At 40.8% G+C, this 22879-nt stretch overlaps 1 protein-coding gene across 3 annotated transcripts in view; it reads left to right on the forward strand.

Moving 5' to 3' along the window:
• LOC129695710 (dual specificity protein phosphatase CDC14A-like) overlaps positions 1-22879 on the forward strand; it is a 114196-nt gene that overhangs the window by 86854 nt on the left and 4463 nt on the right. For 2 of the 3 annotated variants that reach the window (XM_055632901.1, XM_055632902.1), the window contains exons 13-14: positions 17623-17670; positions 19462-19593. In XM_055632901.1, the coding sequence (XP_055488876.1) occupies positions 17623-17670; positions 19462-19593 (180 nt within the window). Of the gene's footprint in view, positions 1-5053; positions 5195-17622; positions 17671-19461; positions 19594-22879 lie in introns of those variants that run through there. The other variant, XR_008723216.1, reaches the window with a different exon arrangement.

The following is a 22879-nucleotide window of genomic DNA, read 5'->3' on the forward strand; positions in this document are numbered from 1 at the left end:
TCTTGGCTAACAACTTAACCTTCGGCCTCCAAGACGCAGGGACATTTTCGGGCCTTATTTTTGGGTTAAAAATAGCGTCTTCTTCGCCGGGAAATATGGTACCTCTAAACTTTTCCTATCCATGTACCTGTCCAAATGTCTTTTAATTTTTGCTATAGTATCTGCCTCAACGACCTCCTCTGGCAGCTCGTTCTATATATCCACGACCCTCCGTGTGAAAAAGTTGCCCCTCAGGTTCCTATTAAATCTTTCCCCTCTCACTCTTTCTCTGATTATTGATTTCCTACTCTGGGTAAAAGACTGCATTTACTCTGTCTATTCTCATGATTTTATATACCTCTATAGATTTCCCCCGGGTAGGGAACGGCTGCATTGGGGGAGCAGACCCAACGGGTCTGCAGTTGGTCTAGTATATTACTAAAAGTCTGATCTTGACCGCTTTTGGCTCGCTGTGGTGTGATTTCCGAGAGAACGCCGCCACCTATGGCCGTCATTTTTGGCCACCTCGCTCAGAGCCCCCCTCCGCCTTCCGGGACCGGAGGATTTTTCCCATCGATGAAAAATCAGAGAGATATTAAAGTTTAAAAAAAAATCCCCGTTCTCTCTGCTGCCCCCGCTGGCGGCAGGGGGGAGGGACTATAAAACCCGGAAGCGTAGTCCCTCACTCACTCTACCAGACCCAGGAAGCGAGAGGGTCACAGCTCTCTGAGTTGCGAATAACACTGAACGCACGTCTACTCCACGGTGAGTCCCCTCAATGCGGCTGTAAGGTGGCTGCTGCCCAATTGTTTGCCTTGCCTTTTTAACAAGTTGGTGCTCACAAAATGAATTTTGGTTATCGGATGGCTGCTGCCCAATTGTTTGCCTTGGCTTGGCTTTTAAAATCGTTGCAACAGTTGGCTGCTAGCCCAAGAATCCATTTGGCCCACAATGTCTATACTAGCCCTCTGGAAACCAGTACCTTTGGCCCGCCACACCCATACTAGCGCAACAGAAAGCCCCCCCCCACACCACTGGCGAGCAATATTGGAATTGGTGGAGAGGTGGAATATTGCGTTGGTGACCAGCCCTCCCGTGTAATGCTGGGACACAATATATATATATATATGGGCAAACCTACCTCTTCATAATATTTAGAATCATTGATACATCTAAAGGGTTAAATGCTCAAATGTTTTCCCACTCTTAAAAAATTTCAGGAATTATTAGCCCACAAAACAATCATAGAAACATAGAAAATAGGTGCAGGAGTGGGCCATTCAGCCCTTCGAGCTAGCACCACCATTCAATTCATGGCTGATCATCCAAAATCAGTACCCCATTCCACTTTTTCCCCATATCTCTTGATTCCCTTAGCACTAAGAGCTAAATCTAACTCCCTCTTGAAAACATCCAGGGAATTGGCCTCCACTGCCGTCTGTAACAGAAGTTTCCACAGATTCATAACTCTCTGGGTGAAAAAGTTTTTCCTCGTCTCAGTCCTAAATGGCCTACCCGTATTCTTAAACTGTGACCCCTGGTTCTGGACTCCCCCAACATCGGGAACATTTTTCCTGCATCTACCCTGTCCAATCCTCTAAGAATGTTATATGTTTCTATAAGATCCCTCTCATCCTTCTAAAGTCCAACAAATGCAAGCCAAGTCAACACATTCTTTCATCATACGTCAAACCCGCCATCCTGGGAATTAACCTGGTGAACCTACGCTGCACTCCCTCAATAGCAATAACGTCCGTCCACAAATTAGGAGACCAAATTTGCACCCAATACTCCAGGAGCGCTCACCAGGGCCCTGTACAACATGCAGTAGGACCTCCTTGCTCCTAACCTCATATCCTCTCGCAATGAAGGCCAATCATACCATTTAAATCTGCTAAAATCTTGATTAAAAATATAACTCACCAAATGTTTTAAAAAATGAGTGCATACTCAAAAATAAACTGCTTTACAATTAGATACGTAAATCTCCAAGGGGTAATATTTATCAGTTGTGAATAATGATTGATATTGGACACTGCAAATACATGTATTATCACGCACGGCATGGCCAAGCAAAGGTTCTCGCATGCTCAACAGAAAATGAATCCAAATTTATTTTATACCAGCAATAGGTTCAGTGACAGTTAAATATAATTTCTGTAACTCAGGTTGATGTATTAAATTTTGATAACGTCAGGTGTCATGAATGAGATTATCCACACTTTCACTATATCCAGATTTATTGCCATTTTATTGCTGCTACTACAATAAATTATTTTGAATGACCCAGCTTACCACAATCCTTTCACTTTATTGTGAATTTCCTTTCCCTTCAACCTTGCTCCACCTTTTGCACAAGGGCAATATCAGGCCCTTGTGACTTACCACAGTTATAATAATAGACCTTTATACTGTCTTCTGCAGGCAATAGGACAGGCATCTGGTAAATTTATTTTCTCGCCTCCTATATGCTCCACTCACTGTGGAAGCAGAAGTATTTCCTACATGGATCCCTATTCATGGAATGTCTTGATATGTCCCGTTTGACCCTCTTCCACCATTTTCAGGTAGGCTGCTTCATCACTATTGTGTACTAAGGAGCCCTGAAAATTCCTCGCATGCTCTGCATTTTTGTGCTGTGTGTTGTCGCACCTTTCTGCCTAAACCTAATGAGTTTTGCACAGAGAGGTGCAACTGAGGTTACCTTGCCCTCAGCTTCATTACCTTGCCTTCTCAGCTTATTTGTCATCAGCTGGCCCCAAATAGCCACCGCAAGGGTCGGGTGATTTTGATCACTAGCTTGTAAAGCAAAATGTGGCCATGCCCCTTCTAGATATTTGATGGGGTTCTTTCCCACATATCAAGCTAACACTTTCCTATTCAGGCATTTCATTGTTATTGTTGTTGCTCAGTACTTAGGCCCAGTGTTTGAAGGGTTCACCTTAAATCTGTTTCTCCAAACTAAGAACTAGATAAGCAATTCAAGACTGTACTTCTACTATTAGCAGATTGGGAGGTTATTTGAAACACACAAAGGTTACGTTTTTTCTAAAGACCTACAATGCCCTCCATAATGTTTTGTTCAAAGATCCATCATTTATTTATTTGCCCCTGTACTCCACAACTTGAGATTTGTAATAGAAAAAAAATCACATGCGGTTGAAGTGCACATTGTAAGATTTTATTAAAGGGTATTTTTATACATTTTGGTTTCACCATGTAGAAATTACAGCTGTGTTTATACATAGTCCCCCATTTCAGGGTACCAGAATGTTTGGGACACATGGCTTCACAGGCACTTGTAATTGCTCAGGTGTGTTTAAATGCCTCCTTAATGCAGGTATAAGACAGCTCTCAGCACCTCAGATTCAGATTCAGATTCAGATTCAATTTTAATTGTCATTGTCAGTGTACAGTACAGAGACAACGAAATGCATTTAGCATCTCCCTTGAAGAGCGACATAGCAAACCTAATCTTTCATCCAGTCGTTCCATCACCTTTGGAAACTTTTATTGCTGTTTATCAACATAAGGTCCAAAGTTGTGCCAATGAAAGTCAAAGAAGCCATTATGAGACTGAGAAACGAGAATAAAACTGTTAGAGACATCAGCCAAACCTTAGGCTTACCAAAATCAACTGTTTGGAACCATTGGTGAGTTTACTAATCGCAAAGGGACTGGCGGGCCAAGGAAGACCTCCACAGCTGATAGAAGAATCTCTATAATAAAGTAAAATCCCCAATATCTGTCCGACAGATCAGAAATACTCTTCAGGAGTCGGGTGTGGATTTGTCAATGACCACTGTCCGCAGAAGACTTCATGAACAGAAATACAGAGGCTACACTGGAAGATGCAAACCACTGGTTAGCCGCATAAATAGGATGTCCAGGTTGCAGTTTGCCAAGTACTACTTAAAAGAGCAACCACAGTTCTGGAAATAGGTCTTGTGGACAGATGAGACGAAGATTAACTTATATCAGAGTGATGGGAAGAACAAAGTATGGAGGAGAGAAGGAACTGCCCAAGATCCAAAGCAAACCACCTCATTTGTGAAACACGGTGGTGGGGGTGTTATGGTGTGGGTATGTACGGCTGCTGATCACTGATCTTCATTGATGATATACCTGCTGTTGGTAGTCGCATAATCAATTCTGAAATGTCTAGACACATCCTATCTGCTCAAGTGCAAACAAATGACTCAAAACTCATTGGCCGGCGGTTCATTCTACAGCAAGACAAAGATCCCAAACATACTGCTAAAGCAACAAAGGAGTTTATCAAAGTTAAAAAATTGTCATTTCTTGAGTGGCCAAGTCAATCACCCAATCGGAACCCAATTGAGCATGCCTTTTATATGCTGAAGAGAAAACTGAAAGGGACTAGCCCCCAAAACAAGCATTAGCTAAAGATGGCTGCAATACAGGCCTGGCAGAGCATCACCAGAGAAGACACCCAGCAACTGGTGATGCCCATGAATCACAGACTTCAAGCAGTCATTGCATGCAAAGTATATGCAACAAAAGACTAAACATGACTATTTTAATTTACATGACATTGCTGTGTCCCAAACATTATGGTGCCCTGAAATGGGGTAACTATGTATAAACACTGTTGTAATTTCTACATGGTGAAACCAAAATGTATAAAAATGGCCTTTATTAAAATCTGTCAATGTGCACTTTAACCACATGTGATTTTTTTTTTTCTATTACAAATCTCAAATTGTGGAGTATGAAGGCAAATAAATAAATGATGGATCTTTGTCCCAAACATTATGGAGAGCACTACAGCTGAACTATGAGAGGAAGGTTTTTGGCTTATCCCCACATGACCCACAGAACACTGGTTCCTGCTTTGTAGATGGAAGCTTGGGTTGTCAAATAACAGCATTCATGATTTTCAAATGTACTGTACATTTTCCTGCAGAAATCACTTTCCACATTTTGCATTGCACTTGCTTGCAATTTTGTTTCAGAAATAATAGCTTTACTGCAGTTATTTTGCCTATGGCATTTTAGCTTAAATTTTCTGCTCTTCCATTTGCATTTTTTATTCATCTTTTTTCCCTTCTAGATGGCTCCTAGCTATGCTGGTATCTACAATGTGTAGCATTGTCATCTGGTGGATGGTTTGTGCCTACCCTTCTCCCATCCTGCTAATCTGTCTAGATGGGTTAGGAAACTAGTAACCTTCAGGACCCAGGCAGGTAGCACTGTAAGTGTGCCACTTCCATTTATTTTTTTAAGCAAAAAGAATATAAAGAATAATCACTGGATAATACATTGCATTTTCCAAATTTCTTTCATTGCATGCTAACAACTATCACCACTGTTTTTTTTAATTCTGTGACAGTGTAATTTGCTTTGTTTATTATGTTTTATAGTTATTGGAACCTGCATTCTCTTTAATCCAACCTACATTCACTGGTTAAATTAAGTATTTGCTTTGTTGTTTGTAAATAACGTGTGCGCATATATATGTATTTAGTGCCCACTACTGACTATCATTCCATCAATTACTGTACATTTATTTTCTCTCCGCAAGTGTTCCATTGTAATGGTTGACTTCCTGTGCGAACTCATTCTTTAATTACACGTTGAAGCAGAGTAATTACATAAATTGCACAAAGTTTCAAATGGAGCAGTGGTCATTTATGGCCAGTGAAAGCAATTGCATTCATTAGTCACTGTACTGGCAGATCTTTGGTGTGTAAGTCTAAACCTGAATTGTTTTTAAATTGAAATTAATCAATGTCAAACGGCATATGTTGCTTGTTGCTCAAGATGGGAAGATCTGGTTTTGTATTAGTCTCCTTTATCACTGTTCTCTATTAGGTTTTATAATTGTAATGAGGCACCTTATCAAGAAAAGAAATAGGTACCTCAACCTAAAAAAAATTGGTTGGTGTGGCTGTTTTCTTTTTAAAGAATATGTTATTTCTAAGGACTACAATTTGAGAAACAGAAATGTGGAAATAAATTGTCATTATAATCCAGGAGTCTTAGATATTATGTAGGTAAATGTAGTCAGAGAATGTATTAGCTGAAATTACAACTATGCCACTCCTTATGATAGAATTATATTTTTTGCCTGTTTAGAAAAAGCATAGAACATGTACAATAGTCACCTTTAAGTCTTCCAAGAAAATATAGTCATGGAGAAATATTGTTGCATTCAACATTTTTACCTGTCGCAGGGATGATTTAAAAAAATCTATTAGTAAGTGCATCACATACAGTAAAACTTTCATACTGGATACAAAGTTGAGCTCTACACTCCTGCCCATTATACACCAGTGTGCAGGACAGAGTGCATAATTGATATCCATTCTCTTGCAGTGATCATTTTGTACCTCCTTTGCTGAAAATGTATCATGGAAACAGAGAAAGATAGATGCAGGAGTAGGCCATTTGGCCCTTCGATCATGACTTCAATATGATCATGGCTGATCATCTAAAATCAGTACCCCGTTCCTGCTTTTCCCCCATATCCCTTGTTTCCTTTACTCCTAAGAGCTAAATCTAACTCTCTCTTGAAACCATCCAGTGAATTGCCTTTTGTGGCAGAGAATTCCACAGATTCACAACTTTGGGTGAAGAAGTCCTAAATGGCCTACCCTTTATTCTTAAACTATGACCCCTGGTTCGGGACTCCCCCAACACCAGGAACATTTTTCTTGCATCTAGCCTGTCCAATCCTTTATGTGTTTCCATAAGTTGAACAAGTTAGGGCTTTATTCTTTGGAGCGCAGAAGGTTAAGGGGGACTTGATAGAGGTTTTTAAAATGATGAGAGGGATAGACAGAGTTGACGTGGAAAAGCTTTTCCCACTGAGAGTAGGGAAGATTCAAACAAGGGGACATGACTTGAGAATTAAGGGACTGAAGTTTAGGGGTAACATGATGGGGAACTTCTTTACTCAGAGAGTGGTAGCTGTGTGGAATGAGCTTCCAGTGAAGGTGGTGGAGGCAGGTTCGTTTTTATCATTTAAAAATAAATTGGATAGTTATATGGATGTGAAGGGAATGGAGGGTCTGAGCGCAGGTATATGGGACTAGGGGAGATTATGTGTTCGGCACGGACTAGAAGGGTCGAGATGGCCTGTTTCCGTGCTGTAATTGTTATATGGTTATATTATATGGTTATAAGATTCCCACTCATCCTTCTACATTCTAGTGATCCTTTAAAAGTATCCCTTTAGTACAACCAGAAAATACTGGAGATGCTCGACAGGTCAGTTTATGTCTGTGGAGAGAGAAACGGAGTTGGCGTTTCACGTGTTACTCTTGTGATGAAAGGTCACTGACTTTAGGATGGATGTCAAGGGTTATGGGGAGAAGGCAGAATGGGGTTGAGTGGGAAAGATAGATCAGCCATGATTGAATGGCGGAGTGGACTTGATGGGCCAAATGGCCTAATTCTGCTCCTATCATTTATGAATTTAAAAATGCTGATTCCATTTCTCTCTCCACAGATAATTTTTAGTATTTCCAGCATTTTTTATTTCCCACATTTCTAGTGTTATTCTTTTGGATTGTGTTGTTTATCTGTTTAACCAACATCACAAGAGAATCGACTGTTCACAGCAGTTGTACTATTTAAAGAGGTAATTAAGCATTTGTCATTCAGTGTGGAGCTGCCTATTCCTGAGTTTGAAGCTGCCAAGGCTCATAGAAATGGAACGTAAGCTGTAGAATCTATTTTTGCTGAGCTCAGCCATTTATCCACTTACAATCTGTGTGGGTGCTTGAATTAAGTGTATGAGATGGAAGATTATATGATGAACGTTTGACGGCATTAGGGCTATATTCGCTGGAGTTTAGAAGAATGAAGGGGGACTCATTGAAACGCACAGAATAGTGAAAGGCTTGGATAGAGTGGATGTGGAGAGGGTGTTTACTATAGTGGGAGGGTCTAGGACTACAGGTCATAGCCTCAGAATTTAAGTTATTTTAGGAAGGATACGAGAGGAATTTCTTTAGTCAGAGGCTGGAGAATCTGTGGAATTCTTTGCCACAGTCGACTGTGGAGGACAAGTCAGTGGATATATCTAAGGCAGAGATAGATAGATTCTTGATTTAGTATGGGTGTCAGAGGTTATGGGGAGGGGAATGGGGTTAGGAGGGATAGATCAGCCAAGACTAAATGGCGGAATAGACTTGATGGGCCGAATGGTCTAATTCTACTCGTATCACTTCAATTAAGGTACAGTCAAATTACCATACAGCCATACTAAAAACAAGGCAACAAGACACACAACTACATAAAAGTTACCATAAACATCTACCACAGCGGATTCCCCACGTTCCTCACTGTGATGGAAGCCAATAAAGCCTAAACTTCCTCTTTTATTCTCCTGGGGTCGGGGCAGTAGAACCATCCGCAGTCGGGGCGATCGAAATTCCCGCGTCGGGGCGATCGAAGCTCCCGCGTCGGGGCGATCGAAACTCCCGCGTCGGGGCGATCGAAACTCCCACGTCGGAGAGATTAATTCAAAAGCTCCTGCGGCATGGAGTTCCTGAAGTCGGTCTCTAACCGGAAACCGCGAGCTCCATGATGTTAAAGTCCGCAGGCTCCCGCCGTTGGAACCCCAAAGTCAACCCCCAACAGGGATTGCGATCGTGAGCTCCGTGATGTTAAGTCCGCTGGCTACCCCGGTGGCGCTCTCGGTTGGTCTCCAGCAAAGGCCGCCAACTCCTCGATGTTAGGCTGCAGTGCGGATGGAAATAGGATACGGAAAAAATATCGCATCTCCGTCGAGTTAAGAGATTAGAAAAAGTTTCCCCCCAACTCCCCCCCCCACCCCCAACATAAAACAAGCTAAAGAACACACCTTTAACACATACAAATAAACATCAAAGAAGGAAGAGACAGACAGACAGACTGTTGGCGAGGCAGCCATTGCTGGCGCTACCCAGTGCAGATCACTTATGACCTTATGATCAGTTGTATGTTGCACTTTGTCTGGTTCCATTGCAGCAGTTGTAGCTGGAGAGAGGTCATGGGCTGGCCGGATTTGCTAAAGGAAGAAACGTAGAAAAAAATAGGTGCAGGAGTAGGCCATTCGGCCCTTCGAGCCAGCACCGCCATTCAATATGATCATGGCTGATCATCTAAAATCAGTACCCTGTTCCTGCATTTTCCCCATATTCCGGGAGGGGAGGGGAAGAAGGGCTCACAGACCCCATCACCAGAGGATATGCAGGGAGACACAGTTGTTGTTAACTCTCCAATACATCTAGAAGCCGATTTATTTTGAAGACTGTGATGTTACAGGTCTATCATTTTCTGTCGTAAAATCAGTCATTCACCTATTCCTAGACCACTCTCCCTTGGGAATGGCAGCCACCAAATCAATTTGTACATCAGAAGTTATGACCTACATCTGAATTTGCAGCTAGCTTTTGAATGAAATACAGCACTGATTCGTTTGTCATGAAAAATGGACCTAGTCTTTTTCTGCTTGAGCATTGCCCATCAGTTGATGTGGTTTTGCTAATCTGCAAGAATTACAAACTAAGCACTCTTGTTCTTTGCGCTGTGACTCCATAAAGTTCAATAGAAAGCAAAATAATTTAACCCGCAGTACCCTCGACTGGTTCTTTCAATAGCTGCAATCCACATATCAATGAACATGGGAACTGGTTACACATCTCTGTGATCGGCGAGGATTGTGGGGTGGGCCTGTGCAGTGATATGGTTGACAACGTGCTCCTTGTTTGAATTCAATCCAGAGGATTGTATTTCGACAAAGAAAGGGCTGCAGGGAAAAACTGCTGTGCTTTCTTCGTGCAGTGCCACTTTTGGTATGTGTTTATGGGCAGAATAATTTCTAGTCTAGTATCTTTTGTAAAACAAAACTGAATTTTATGAAATAGTTATGTGCACTTTTGCCAACAACTGTAATGGCAAATGAGTACGTTACCTACAGTGCATTCTGAAAGTATTCCAACCCGTTCATTTTTTCCACATTTTGGAATGTTACAGCCTTATTTTAAAATTGAGTAAATTCATTTTTTTTAATCATCAATCTACACACAATACCCCAGAATGAAGAAGCGAAAACAGGTGTTTAGAAATTTTTGCAAAGTAATTAAAAAGAAATATCACATTTACATAACTTTGCTATGACACTCAAAATTGAGCTTAAGTGCATCCTGTTTCCATTGATTATTTGTGAGATGTTTCCACAACTTGATTGGAGTCCATCAGTGGTAAATTAAATTGATTGGACATGATTTGAAAAGGCACACACCTGTCTATATAAGGTCCCACAGTTGACAGTGCATGTCAGAGCAAAACCAAGCCATGAAGAGGAAGGAATTGTCCGTAGACTGAGACAGGATTGTGTCGAGACACAGATCTGGGGAAGGGTATAAAACAATTTCTGGTTGCAGGTTCCGAAGAGCACAGGGGCCTCCGTCATTCTTAAATGGAAGAACTTTGGAACCACCAGGACACTTCATAGAGCTGGCCACCCGGCCAAACTGAGCAATCGGTGGAGAAGGGCCTTGGTCAGGGAGGTGACCAAGAACCCGATGGTCACTCTGACAGAGCTCCAGAATTCCTCTGTGGAGATGGGAGAACCTTCCAGAAGGACAACTATATCTACAGCACTACACCAATCGGGCCTTTATGGTAGAGTGGCCAGACGGAAGCTCTCCTCAGTAAAGGGCATATGACAGCCCGCTTGGAGTTTGCCAAAAGGCACCTAAAGGACACTCAGACCATGAGAAACAAGGTTCTCTGTTCTGATGAAACCAAGATTAAACTCTTTGGCATGAATACCAAGCATCACGTCTGGAGGAAACCAGGCACCGATCATCACCTGGCCAATACCATACCTACGGTGAAGCATGGAGGTGGCAGCATCATGCTGTGGGGATGTTTTTCAGCAGCAGGAACTGGGAGACTAGCCAGGATTGAGGGAAAGATGAACGGAGCAAAGTTCAGAGAGATCCTTGATGAAAACCTGCTCCAGAACGTTCTGGACCTCAGACTGGGGCAGAGTTTGACCTTCCAACAGGACAACGACCCCTGGCACACAGCAAAGACAACGCAGGAGTGGCTTTGTGACAAGTCTGTGAATGTCCTTGATTGGCCCAGCCAGAGCCCAGACTTGAACCTGATCGAACATCTATGGAGGGACCTGAAAATAGCTGTGCATCGATGCTTGGCAGAGCTTGAGAGGATCTACAGAGGAGAATGGGAGAAATTACCCAAATACAGGTGTGCCAAGCTTGTAGCGTCATACCCAAGAAGACTTGAGGCTGTAATCGCTGCCAAAGGTGCCTCAACAAAGTACTGAGTAAAAGGTCTGAATACTTATGTAAATGTGATATTTCAGTTATTTATTTTTAATGACATTGCAAAAATTACTGAACATTTGTTTTTGCTTTTTTATTGTGGGGTATTGTGTGTAGATTGATGATAAAAAAAAATGAATTTAATCCATTTTAGAATAAGGCTGTAACGTAACAAAATGTGGAAAAAGTGAAGGGGTCTGAAAACTTTCTGAATGCACTGTGAATGTTTGAGCTGAAAATTCACTGCATTATCTAATCTATTTTCTTTGCACTCTGTTGTACCTACTGGACAAAACGTAACCTTGTTCATTCGGCGTAATGATTTTAATACATGTATCGCAATATGCTTGTCCGTCAGTTCAAGTATTGTGTGACTACAATCTTCTTGTTGATCAATGTTTGCAAATCTGCAATTTTGTTTTCCTTGTATAACCATTAAAAAACCCACTTATTCAAGAGTATAATAATGCTTAAGTAAGACTTATAGATCACCTGCCTCAGCATTCACAGTCTTCTCCCCATTTAATCTTTGAATTACAATTCTGAGGATCTCTGCAACTTTCTCCCTCAATCTTAGGTTTCTTATTTTATCCAGCAAAATATAGCTCCTCGAGATCAACTATAAAATGTAATTTCTGCCAAATATTCTTAGTAAATACCAGAACAACTAAATATGAACACCATTTTTGATAATCAACTTGTATATTCAAAGTCACCAATCTACTTTAAATCATTGTATTTATACTTTACCTTTTAATCTCTTTCCTAATGTGTGTGTGTGTGAAGAATCAAATGTGAGGTATCGTCTAACAGATTTCAGGATTACATGCTGACTACTAAAGAGGGATGTTACATAGCGGATGTAGACAAAGTAGCCAGGAGAATTCTCTGCAAAGGAAGCAATGAATAAAACTGAGTGGTTAACATTTGCTGTTAAGATTTTGGTTCAGCTTTCCTTGAATCCAATGGAAAAAGCAGTAAAATGTGGAGTATAGAAGACATTTCTACTAGAAATGTTGCTGTGCAATTAAACTTCACATCGCTATATGACTGATTGATACAACAATGGAGTATTGAATGCAATGCTCCATATGCACTACATTCAATACCTGAATGCAGGTCAAGGTGTAATGTCAAATTGTTGAAGGTTGGTACAAATGGTTCAATGGAAGTTTAGTGTCACTTGTACCTAAGTACAGTGAAATTATTTTTGCATACAGTTCAGTGACATGCAGCTTTAGATTTGGCACAAGCAAACTAAGTATAAGAGTGTAAGATAGTAGACCACACTGAGTTAGAACACGAGTCGCTACATTTTAGGGTGCAAATGCAAGATTGAATATTTTAATAGTTGAGTAAGTGATGTTACAGGGAAAATGGTTTAAATAGCTTCTGTGTATTACTGAAGTTAGGAGTTAGGATTTCAATTACTTAAATTGCTGTTAATAGATGGGAAGGTTTATTAACAGGACAATTGAATTAAGAACTGATCAGTGAAGAGTGTGATAGGAAATGTGGTGCCACAGAGTAGTACAGATGAATGTCAAGGAAAGTGACATCAGTCAGGCTTCCAGAGATCTTGACGTGTTCATTTGGGGATGATTGAAGAAGGTAATGTGAATAGTCAAATTTTTGGAGTGATTTCAAAAACTTAAATTGAAATCAAAAGGATATTTGAATTAGTTTGATTAATGCCGAGATGGTATGAAATGTAGAAAGGTGTTTGAAGGTTAGATGGACGAAAAGGGCAGTACAGAGGTGCAGTGGTAGAGTTATTGCCTCACCGTGCCAAAGACAAGGTTACAAGGTTAATTCCCGGGATGGCAACTCTGTCATATTCTCAGAGAATGGAGCGGCTGGGCTTGTACACTCTGGAGTTTAGAAGGATGAGAGGGATTTTTATTGAAATATATAAGATTGGTAAGAGTTTGGACACGCTAGAGGCAGGAAACATGTTCCCGATGTTGGGGGAGTCCAGAACCAGAGGCCACAGCTTAAGAATAAGGGGGCAGCCATTTAGAACGGAGACGAGGAAACACTTTTTCTCACAGAGTGTTGTGAGTTTGTGGAATTCTCTGCCTCAGAGGGCGGTGGAGACCGGTTCTCTGGATATTTTCAAGAGAGAGCTAGATAGGGCTCTTAAAGATAGCGGAGTCAGGGGATATGGGGAGAAGGCAGGAACGGGGTACTGAATGGGGATGATCAGCCATGATCACATTGAATGGCGGTCCTGGCTCAAAGGGCCGAATGGCCTACTCCTGCACCTATTGTCTATTGAGACCTGGGTTTGGTCCTGACCACGGGTGCTGACTTGCACATAGGTTTTCTCTGGGTGCTCCAGTTTCGTCCTACATTCTAAAGATGTGCAGGTTTGTAGAATAATTGGCTTCTGTTAATTGTCCCTAGTGTGTAGGATGGAACTATTGTATCAATGATCACGAGGTGATCACATGGGGCCAAAGGGTCAATTTCCACCTTGTATCTCTAAACTAAACTTTAAAAAATGGTTGAAGGGAGTAGATTCATTTTGTACCAATCAATCGAGAATAGAACGGAAGAGAAAAGCATGGGACATGCGTAGTGCGGAGAAAAGAGAATTTAAAATAATCAACCTTTGTACCTAATTATATTAATAATTATTCATATACTCAAGCCTTCCGCAGTTTTAATTGATTTCATACTCTCGTGAATGGTTTTTAAATTCATTGGTAGTTACCTCTTTTACCTTCAACCCGGACATTTGTTATCCTTGTATTTGTAAATGTTTTCTCTTCTACATTTTCATGTGTAAATGTTTCCATCCTTATCTCAAAGTTCACTTCCCATCATCTTAACATCTTGGCTAATCTATTATTTTTGTACTTTTTGATCTTCTAGGTGGATCAAAATTCTTGTGTCATTGCTCATCTGTACTCCATGCACTTTGAGTCATGAATGGCTCCAGCAACACATGTTGGTGCAGATCTATTAATATATTGCTTGAGGGGAAATTAATTATTCATTATTTAATTCGACATTTTGTTCCCTCGTAGTATCGATTCAGAGGTTAATTAAAATCTTCCAGAATAATATTTTCATTCTTGCTCATCCATTTCAAGTGAATGCAGACTTCAATTCCACAATTGGAAGTATGCATTGCATCTGTACTCGTCTAATAAAGCCGAGCTCAAATCATACTGACTCTGTACCCCTTACTTACCTGCATGAAAATATTTCCAAATCTCACTGTCCCATTTATCCAATTATGCATTCCATTCTTTTATCACCATGTATTTGTTCTAAAATTGTGCCACTTGCAGCTAATTTACTTAACGTGAAACTTGGATTGTCCCACAAAATGCCTTCCAAATTCCTCTTTTTTTCCTTACACTCTATACATGCAGTTTTGTCTTTGTGTTCAAACAATATTCCCTTCCTATAGCTTATTTTTTTACCTGAGATTTTACCTTTCAATTCAGTTGCTTTCTCCACACAATTGTAATTAACTTAATTTTATTGATCAAGGGCTCATTTTCCTGAATAGATTCCCAACTAAATATTATCCTCATTTTTCCTTTCTCCCTTAACTGATCCTGGCTTGATTTTACTTTTGCAGTCCTAATTTTGGGGCACCACAGAAATGCATGCTGCAGATAAAAATATTTTCCCCTTGTAACTATTTTGAAACTACAGTAATATCTTTTAGAAGCAGCAGCAATAGTCCTATCTGTCCCAGTCCAATAAAATAGAATCCCTCTTTCCTATTGCCATATGTTTAATCATATGTCAATTTCCTTAAATGCTCTGCTTTCCTGAGATGCTGGGGAGGTAATATAGAGAATACCACCGGCGAACTCCCCCCTAGTCTATTAAATGTGTGCTTTTTTTTTAAGCTGTGTTCTGGGTCACAAGCTCTGCACAAATAATTGGTCTTGTTTCCATTGATTAAACTTTCCGGTTTGTTGAATAATGTTTCCCACCTTTGAACTAGGAACATATGAGATTTGGGATGAAAATCAAAAAAATGCAAATGCTGATAATCTGAAATGAAAACAAAATCCTGAAAGTACTCAGCAGGTCCGGCCCCACCAGAGAAACAGAATTAATATTTTTGGGTTGAAGGCCCTCATTAGTATCATGTATTCAACAGAAAATATCTGGGATAATCCATCAGGGAATTATGAGAAATGTAGGCCCTTATTTTGCAAGTACAACTTCATGTGTTTTTGGGAGCACATTATCTCATTGCGATTGTTCATGTTATTTGCCATGTCTTTGTTTACCTCTCATGTAGCCACTAACCTTTGCTACTTTACCTCCATTTACTCCGTTGGTGTGATGAGACAGTAATGCATAGAGGTATTTCCCCTTGTTTCCAATTATCTCCATATATTTCTCACATTCTGAAACTGTGCTCATGGAAGCATTAACGTGTTTGAGCTGGTACCTGCACCTTGCAGGATGTGGACTATATCTATATGTAGTATGCTTAGGAAAGAACTGGCTAAATCGAAGGGAGACACAAATTGCTGGAGTAACTCAGCGGAAGTCCAGGACAAAGGGTCACAGCTTAAGGATAAAGGGGAAATCCTTTAAAACCGAGATGAGAAGAACTTTTTTCACACAGAGAGTGGCGAATCTCTGGAACTCTCTGCCACAGAGGGTAGTTGAGGCCAGTTCATTGGCTATATTTAAGAGGGAGTTAGATGTGGCCCTTGTGGCTAAGGGGATCAGGGGGTATGGAGAGAAGGCAGGTACGGGATACTGAGCTGGATGATCAGCCATGATCATATTGAATGGCGGTGCAGGCTCGAAGGGCTGAATGGCCTATTCCTGCACCTAATTTCTATGTTTCTATGAATAGGCAGCATTTCTGGAGAGAAGGAATGGGTGACTTTTCGGGTCGCGACCCTTCTTCAGACTGAAATCAGACAGATCAGTCTGAAGAAGGGTCTCGACCTGAAATGTGACCCATTCCTTCTCTCCAGAGATGCTGCCTGTCCCGCTGAGTTACTCCAGGATTGTGTGTCTACTTATTTAGTTTGCTTTAGCGTTACTGCCTTACACAGCGAGAGGCCTGAACTCTATCCTGACTACGGGTTCTATCTGTACGGAGTTTGTATGTTATCCCTGTGACCATGTGGGTTTCCTCCCACATTCCAAAAATGTGCAGGTTTGTACAATAATTGGCTTCTGTAAATTACCCCTGTTGTGTAGGATGTTAAACATTGATAATACAGAAGTAGTTTATGGGTGATCATTGGTCAGAATGGACAGTGGGCTGTAGGGCCTGTTTCCACGCTGTATCTCCAAACTAAACTAATATCAAAACATGAATTCTTAAGACTTCACAAAACCATGTCTTACAAGTTCCTCAAGTAATACTCTTCAGGTTTCTGGTCCCGGATCAGTGAAAACGACACCATTCCTCTGGCCACTATTGTTCATCTGTTATGTCAAGAACAACCTAAATGCAGAATTTTGTTTGGAGTTTACAGTACTGAATGTAGCATTTTGTACTGGTTAGTTTCTCTTTAGCTATGAGGCAGATAGATGGTGTTCGGTTGATATGCATGACCTTTTTTAGTCAGAACATTTTATTGAATCATAAACTGAGGTGAAAATTAGTTGTTCATTTTATGCTGTTCTCCATAAATACTTTTTTATTTGAATAATTCTTGAGGTGTAATTTGTGTAATGTATGAACATGTCCAAATCTTTCTAATCCAAAGGATTTAAAAGCCTAATTCACTTTTTAACTTTATTTAGCTTTGTTGTTGCTCCTGGTTTTATCTGTAATGCCAGTTGAGAGGCAAGACCATTCTGCAACTACATTATATTTCTAAGTGACCTTTAAACTGCTGACTTTTAATTCATGCAAATGTGGATGCACAATGTTTAATAGTTTATACTGTTTATAGTGCCTCCAAAAGTTAGGGTTCGATAATCCATTGAGTTATTTAATAGCTGTCCAATTCCACAATTATAAAATTAGCTTCATAAATTATATTTAAGGACAGCAAACATTTCTACATTGTATGGAACTACTGCACTTTTGACATAATTGAATCTATAGCTATTATATACAAGATGGTGACACAAGGAACTGCAGATTTGTCCACAAAAATATACACAGTGATTTTTGTTTCATCTTCAAAAGCCTCAAGTAGTTTCACTTTCTTTTTAAATCTACAAATATGCACACCCACATTTAACTGCTTGTCCTTTACCATTCCTTTAAGTCCAATGGCATTCCTTTTAAGTCAGTGATATAAAAGTAAAGGTTTTATCATGCTGATAAAATGATGTTAGAATCAGTCACTTGTTCAATACATTAATGTCAGATTATCTACTGCAGATTGGAGGAGAACAAAATGCACACAAGATCGTCATCACAGGCATTCAGGTAAATGTCTATCTTTTCTTTCTTTGGAGTGCTTTTTGTGACACAATTAACAGCTTTTAAGTATGAATTGGATTCTGGGTGGAAGTTCATGTTTACAGTTACATTTATACAGTTTATGATTTACCAATTAAGAATGGAGTTATGGTCTTTTTTGGCGGTTCTCTAAGTCTACCAAAGATTTTGTGTAATTCTGATTTGCATTTAGTCTAACTACTTTTGCACAGTGTGTAATTTGATAATGGTGCCCCGAGTCTCCAACCACTAACATAACAAGATGAATTTAGCAATCTTAAATTATTATAGAACAAGTGATTTGAGAATTCATATCATTAAGATGGTTCTGTCTTATAATGATATTTAGTGAAAGTTCAATCATCTTTAATAATTAAGGATGGCAAAATATATCCTTAGGATTGAAGATTAAAATGTAATAAATCCCAAAAGGCTGAGTGCAGTATAATAGCATTTACAGAGGTGAAGGAAGGGTATGGATTATGCTCCCCTTCAGCTATGGATTGTGGAAAGAACCATCAGCTAACACCATTGCACAGAGCAGCATATTCCCCAAAACCAAGTCCAGGACTGGAGCTCAGGCAAGCTGAGTTGCAGGACGAGATGCTTTGGGTTTAAGTTACCTTAGGCATACCTATTGTGACCCCATTTATTTGAATGGAGTTAGAGACATGGATAGAAAAAAACAATATTGGATTGTTCTTTAATTAGTGTTAATATTTTCAATTAAATTAGCTTTTAAATGTGAGGAAGGCTTTGACAGCCAAGCTGATCCAGGGTCTTGGGATCCATAATTTGAGGCCTGGTTACAGTTCATACATCCCACTGCTTCATGGATAGCTGTGGCTACAACCTCAACCGAAGCAGGGTGTAGATCAGCAATGTGTCGAGCATGATCCAGGCCAGTTTCAGTTTATTGTCACGTGTACCAAGGTACAGTGAAAAGCTTTTGTTGCATGCTAACCAGTCAGTGGAAAGACAATACTTGACTGCACTTGAGCCATTTACAGTGTATAGATGCATGATAAGGGAATAACGTTATCAAAGTTATTGTAAGAAATGTTGGTGTAGGAGTAAAGATTTAAAAGTGTGGAGCGATTGTAATATGTGATTGCAGATCTGCTTCTGTGGCTAGCACACAAATAGTCGCCTGGGTTGAGCACCATCCTGGAAATTAGTGACCTGCTGATAGCCACTGGTTATTTGAATATTTAACAGAGCATAAGTAGAGTATTGAATTTAGTAATAGGACAGAAATAAGGTAGAGTTGAAGAATGGGCCATGAATATATTGTATGTTTTCTGTGGCATCGTATCTTATTCCACTCTATCACTCCTTGAATCAAGCGCTCATCCATCAATCCTGCTCCATGGATTTAAACATAAAGCAGGCTTGTCTTTTGGTGTGGTAACAACACGAAAAATTACATCAGCTTATTCGTTATAATATTGGTACTACGAATTACAATATCACAAGCTCCATGACAAAAAATGAATTGTGTACTGGCAGATATTTCACTGTTGGGCACAAGATATATTTGAAAGGGAATGTAATTTTTTTTTTTAATAAAAAAAAACAGAAGCTGGAAATACCCAAAAGGTCAGGAAGTATCAATGAAAGCAAAATATTTAGTTTTTTTTAAATTGCAGATGAGGGAGAGATGGCTAGGACTAAGGCAATATCTCTGATAAAATAAAGCCATGGAATGAGAGCATCTGTATATTTTATTTGTTGATCGTTGTTAAATTATTTATTTTTGTGTTCCATTTTAATTGCAAGTGACCATAGGATAATACTACAGTCTAGCAAACAGAGTTGCAAGCTGCCTTCTAAACCATGTGCCATTCCTGGCGTAGGCCTTACAAGCAAACGGACAACCAGATCCATGTCTACAAAGAGCAATTTAAGGAGGTAAGGGAAAATTAATGCCTTTAATAATATGAATGTTAAAAACTAGAGCTAAATATTTTCAGGAACAAAAATATTATAGCTGAACAAAAGAACTCTTGGTGCAGTAGGACTATGATTCAACCTAAAGGCAAGCATGCCATATGCCTCTTTCCCACCCTATCTACTTGTGTTGTCACTTACACAGAACAGTGAACTTGAATACCAAGAACTCTGTTCATCAATATTCGTTATGCCTTGCCATTTATTCTTATGTCCTACCAGTTTTTAACTTCCCAAAAGGAAATCGCCTCACATTATTTGGATTAAATTCCACCTGCCCATCTTTACATCTGTATCCTGTTGTGGCCTTAAAGACAACCTTCTTTGCTATCCACACGTATTTCATCTTAGTCATAGTCATTCAGCGTAGAAACAGGCCTTTCGGCCCAACGCCAAACAAACATGCCCCATCTACACGTCTCTTTCACCCATATCCCTCTAAACCTATCCACGTACCTGTCCAAATGTTTCTTAAATGGTGTGATAGTACCTGCTTCAACTGCCTCCTCTGGCCCCTTGTTCCATACACCCACCAACCTTTGTGTAAGAAAGTTATCCCTCAGGTTCCTATTAAATCTCCCCTCACCTTATACCTATGTCCACTGGTTCTCAATTCCCCCACCCTGAGTGAAAGACTCTGTACATTTACCCAGACTAATCCTCTCATGACTTTGTACACCTCTCAATAAGATTGCCCTTCATCCTCCTGCGCTCCAAGGAATAAAGTCCTTGCCTGCTCAATCTCTCCCTATTACTCAGTCGAGTCCTCGCAAATTTTCTCTGCACCCTTTCCAGCTTGACATCTTTCCTACAAATTGGTGATCAATATTGAACTCTAAATGTGACCACACCAACCTCGTATATAACTGCAATATGACCTCCTAACTTCTATACTCAATATTCTTGATGGATGAAGGCTAATGTGCTGAAAGCCTTTTTGACCATCCTATCTACTTGTGAAGCCACTCTCTAGGAACTATGTACCTACACTCCCAGATCCCTCTGCCCTACAACACTACCCAGAGCCCTACCATTCATTGTGTAGGTCCTGTCCATGTTAGACTTCCCAAAATGCAACACCTCACATTTCTCTTAAATTCCATCAATCAGCCCACCTGATCAAGATCCTACAACAATTTTTGACAACCATCTTCACTTTGTACAATACCACCCACTTTGGTGTCATCTGCAAACTTGTTTATAATGCCCTGTATGTTCTCATCCAAATTATTGCCATAAATGATAAACAGCAATGTGGCCTTAATATGCCATATGCCTCTTTCCCACCCTATCTACTTGTGTTGTCACTTACACAGAACAGTGAACTTGAATACCAAGAACTCTGTTCATCAATATTCGTTATGCCTTGCCATTTATTCTTACGTCCTACCAGTTTTTAACTTCCCAAATGCCAGAAACTTGATGCACACCACGTCCCAGGTCTCGTCTGAAAAACAACCTTCCACCATAACCCAACCCTCTGCTTTCTTCCAAATCCAATTTTTTTACGCATTCAGCTACTTCTCCTTAGATCCCATGCATCTAACCTTCAAGAGCAGCCTACCATATGGAACCTTGTCGAATACCTTGCTAAAATCCATGTACACAATGACAACAGCTCTGACCTCACATTTTTGGTCACATAAACGTAGATTCGTGATGCACAATCACCCACATACAAAACCATGCTATCTTTAATCCGCCCTTGTCCATATAAATGCATGCATATCCTATCCCTCAGAACATACTCTGGTAGCTTTCAGACCACAGATGTTAGGTTCACTGGCCTGTAGTTCCCAGCATGCACGGAAATCGCTGTCAAAACATGGGGGGGGACAATTTCTTGGCAGGTGCGCGTGCGCACGCAAGGTTTTGGCCGTGGGCCCGATGGCTGGCAACATTGGCAACTGACCTGGATGGTGACCGACTCTAAACTCCGGCAACAGCAGCTTCGGGGTAATATAATCTCTGACCCGCAGCAATGTTGTCCTGAGAGAGCCTAGATAGCCATTCAGTTCAAGGCCAACGACAATGCACAGACCTGCCTGCGCAGTGCTGACAGAGGTTGCGATTCACAATGACCGCTTTGTTACATGTTTGAACCGAGTCTGGAGCCCACCGAGTTCCCAGGCAGTACAGTACACATTCAAGGCAGTTGAGGACCATCAGTACCTTGAGAGCTCACAGTGGGACAGGCCCGGGATTGAGAGGGCGTGGCAGCGAGAAGCAGCGGCAGAGCTTTGCCAGTGGCCGCCGGCAATCGCCCTGTTGCTGCCCACTGGAGCAACAAAGAAATGGTGATGCCAATCACCTTGCTTCTAGTAATAAACGGGAGCTGGCAGTTCACTACACACCCCACCACTCCTGCCCCAAACCGACCGGTTAGTTATTTAAGTTTGAACTTTAAATTTGCCGTTTGCTTGCAAGCTCTTCAGCTTGGTAACATTCGCTTGGTACGAAAGCGGGATAGAAAAGAATTGAGAATGTTGTTCTGAATAATTCTTGTTTAATCCACCTACCATCCCTAACCGTAATGTACGAATACGGACAGAAAGTTTAAAACAAACTGCACAAATGCAGCAGGGATGGGGAGAATTCAGACGGCAATGCTGAACATTTTCCTGAAAATAGAGGTTTTAGAAACAATCCTCAAGATACTTGGATAAAATTTGAGGTTATGAGTTACTGATAAGAGTGGAACTGTATTAAATTAAACTCTGCGCTGTGCTATATTTGTGGGGGAAAGCATTTCTTTGGAGAATGTGTCTGCGTCCCAGTCCAATTTAGACTGCAGACAGAATATTCATTACCCTCGTCCGCCCCGAATCATGAGGCTTTAATCGGGTCGATTCAACCACGAACGGGCCGATTCAAACTCCGCTCTATGATCTTTGCTCTACCAGGACATCTCCCTCCTCCAATCTCCGCGCTCTATCCTCAGTCCCACCCCCCTACTGACACCTCCGTCCTCCAATCATCGCGCTGAATCATCAGGACCCCCCCCCCCCCCCTGCTGACAGATGTCTCTCTCGTCCAATCGGTGCCCTCGATCATCAGTCCCACCTGGGATTTCCGCCCCTGGTTCCCAGGTTTTTCCCCTGCAGCCCTTCTTGAATAGAGGCACATTTGTCACCTTCCAGTCTTCCAGCATTCAATGACAACTTGTAAATCTAAAAGCATTCTTCCTACTTCCACTTGTAATTCCTTTACATCACAAACACCAAGGATGCCAGCACTGTGGTATCCC

This window comes from Leucoraja erinacea, chromosome 3 (genome assembly GCF_028641065.1).
Source record: "Leucoraja erinacea ecotype New England chromosome 3, Leri_hhj_1, whole genome shotgun sequence".
In the NCBI taxonomy this organism is placed as follows: Eukaryota; Metazoa; Chordata; class Chondrichthyes; order Rajiformes; family Rajidae; genus Leucoraja; species Leucoraja erinaceus.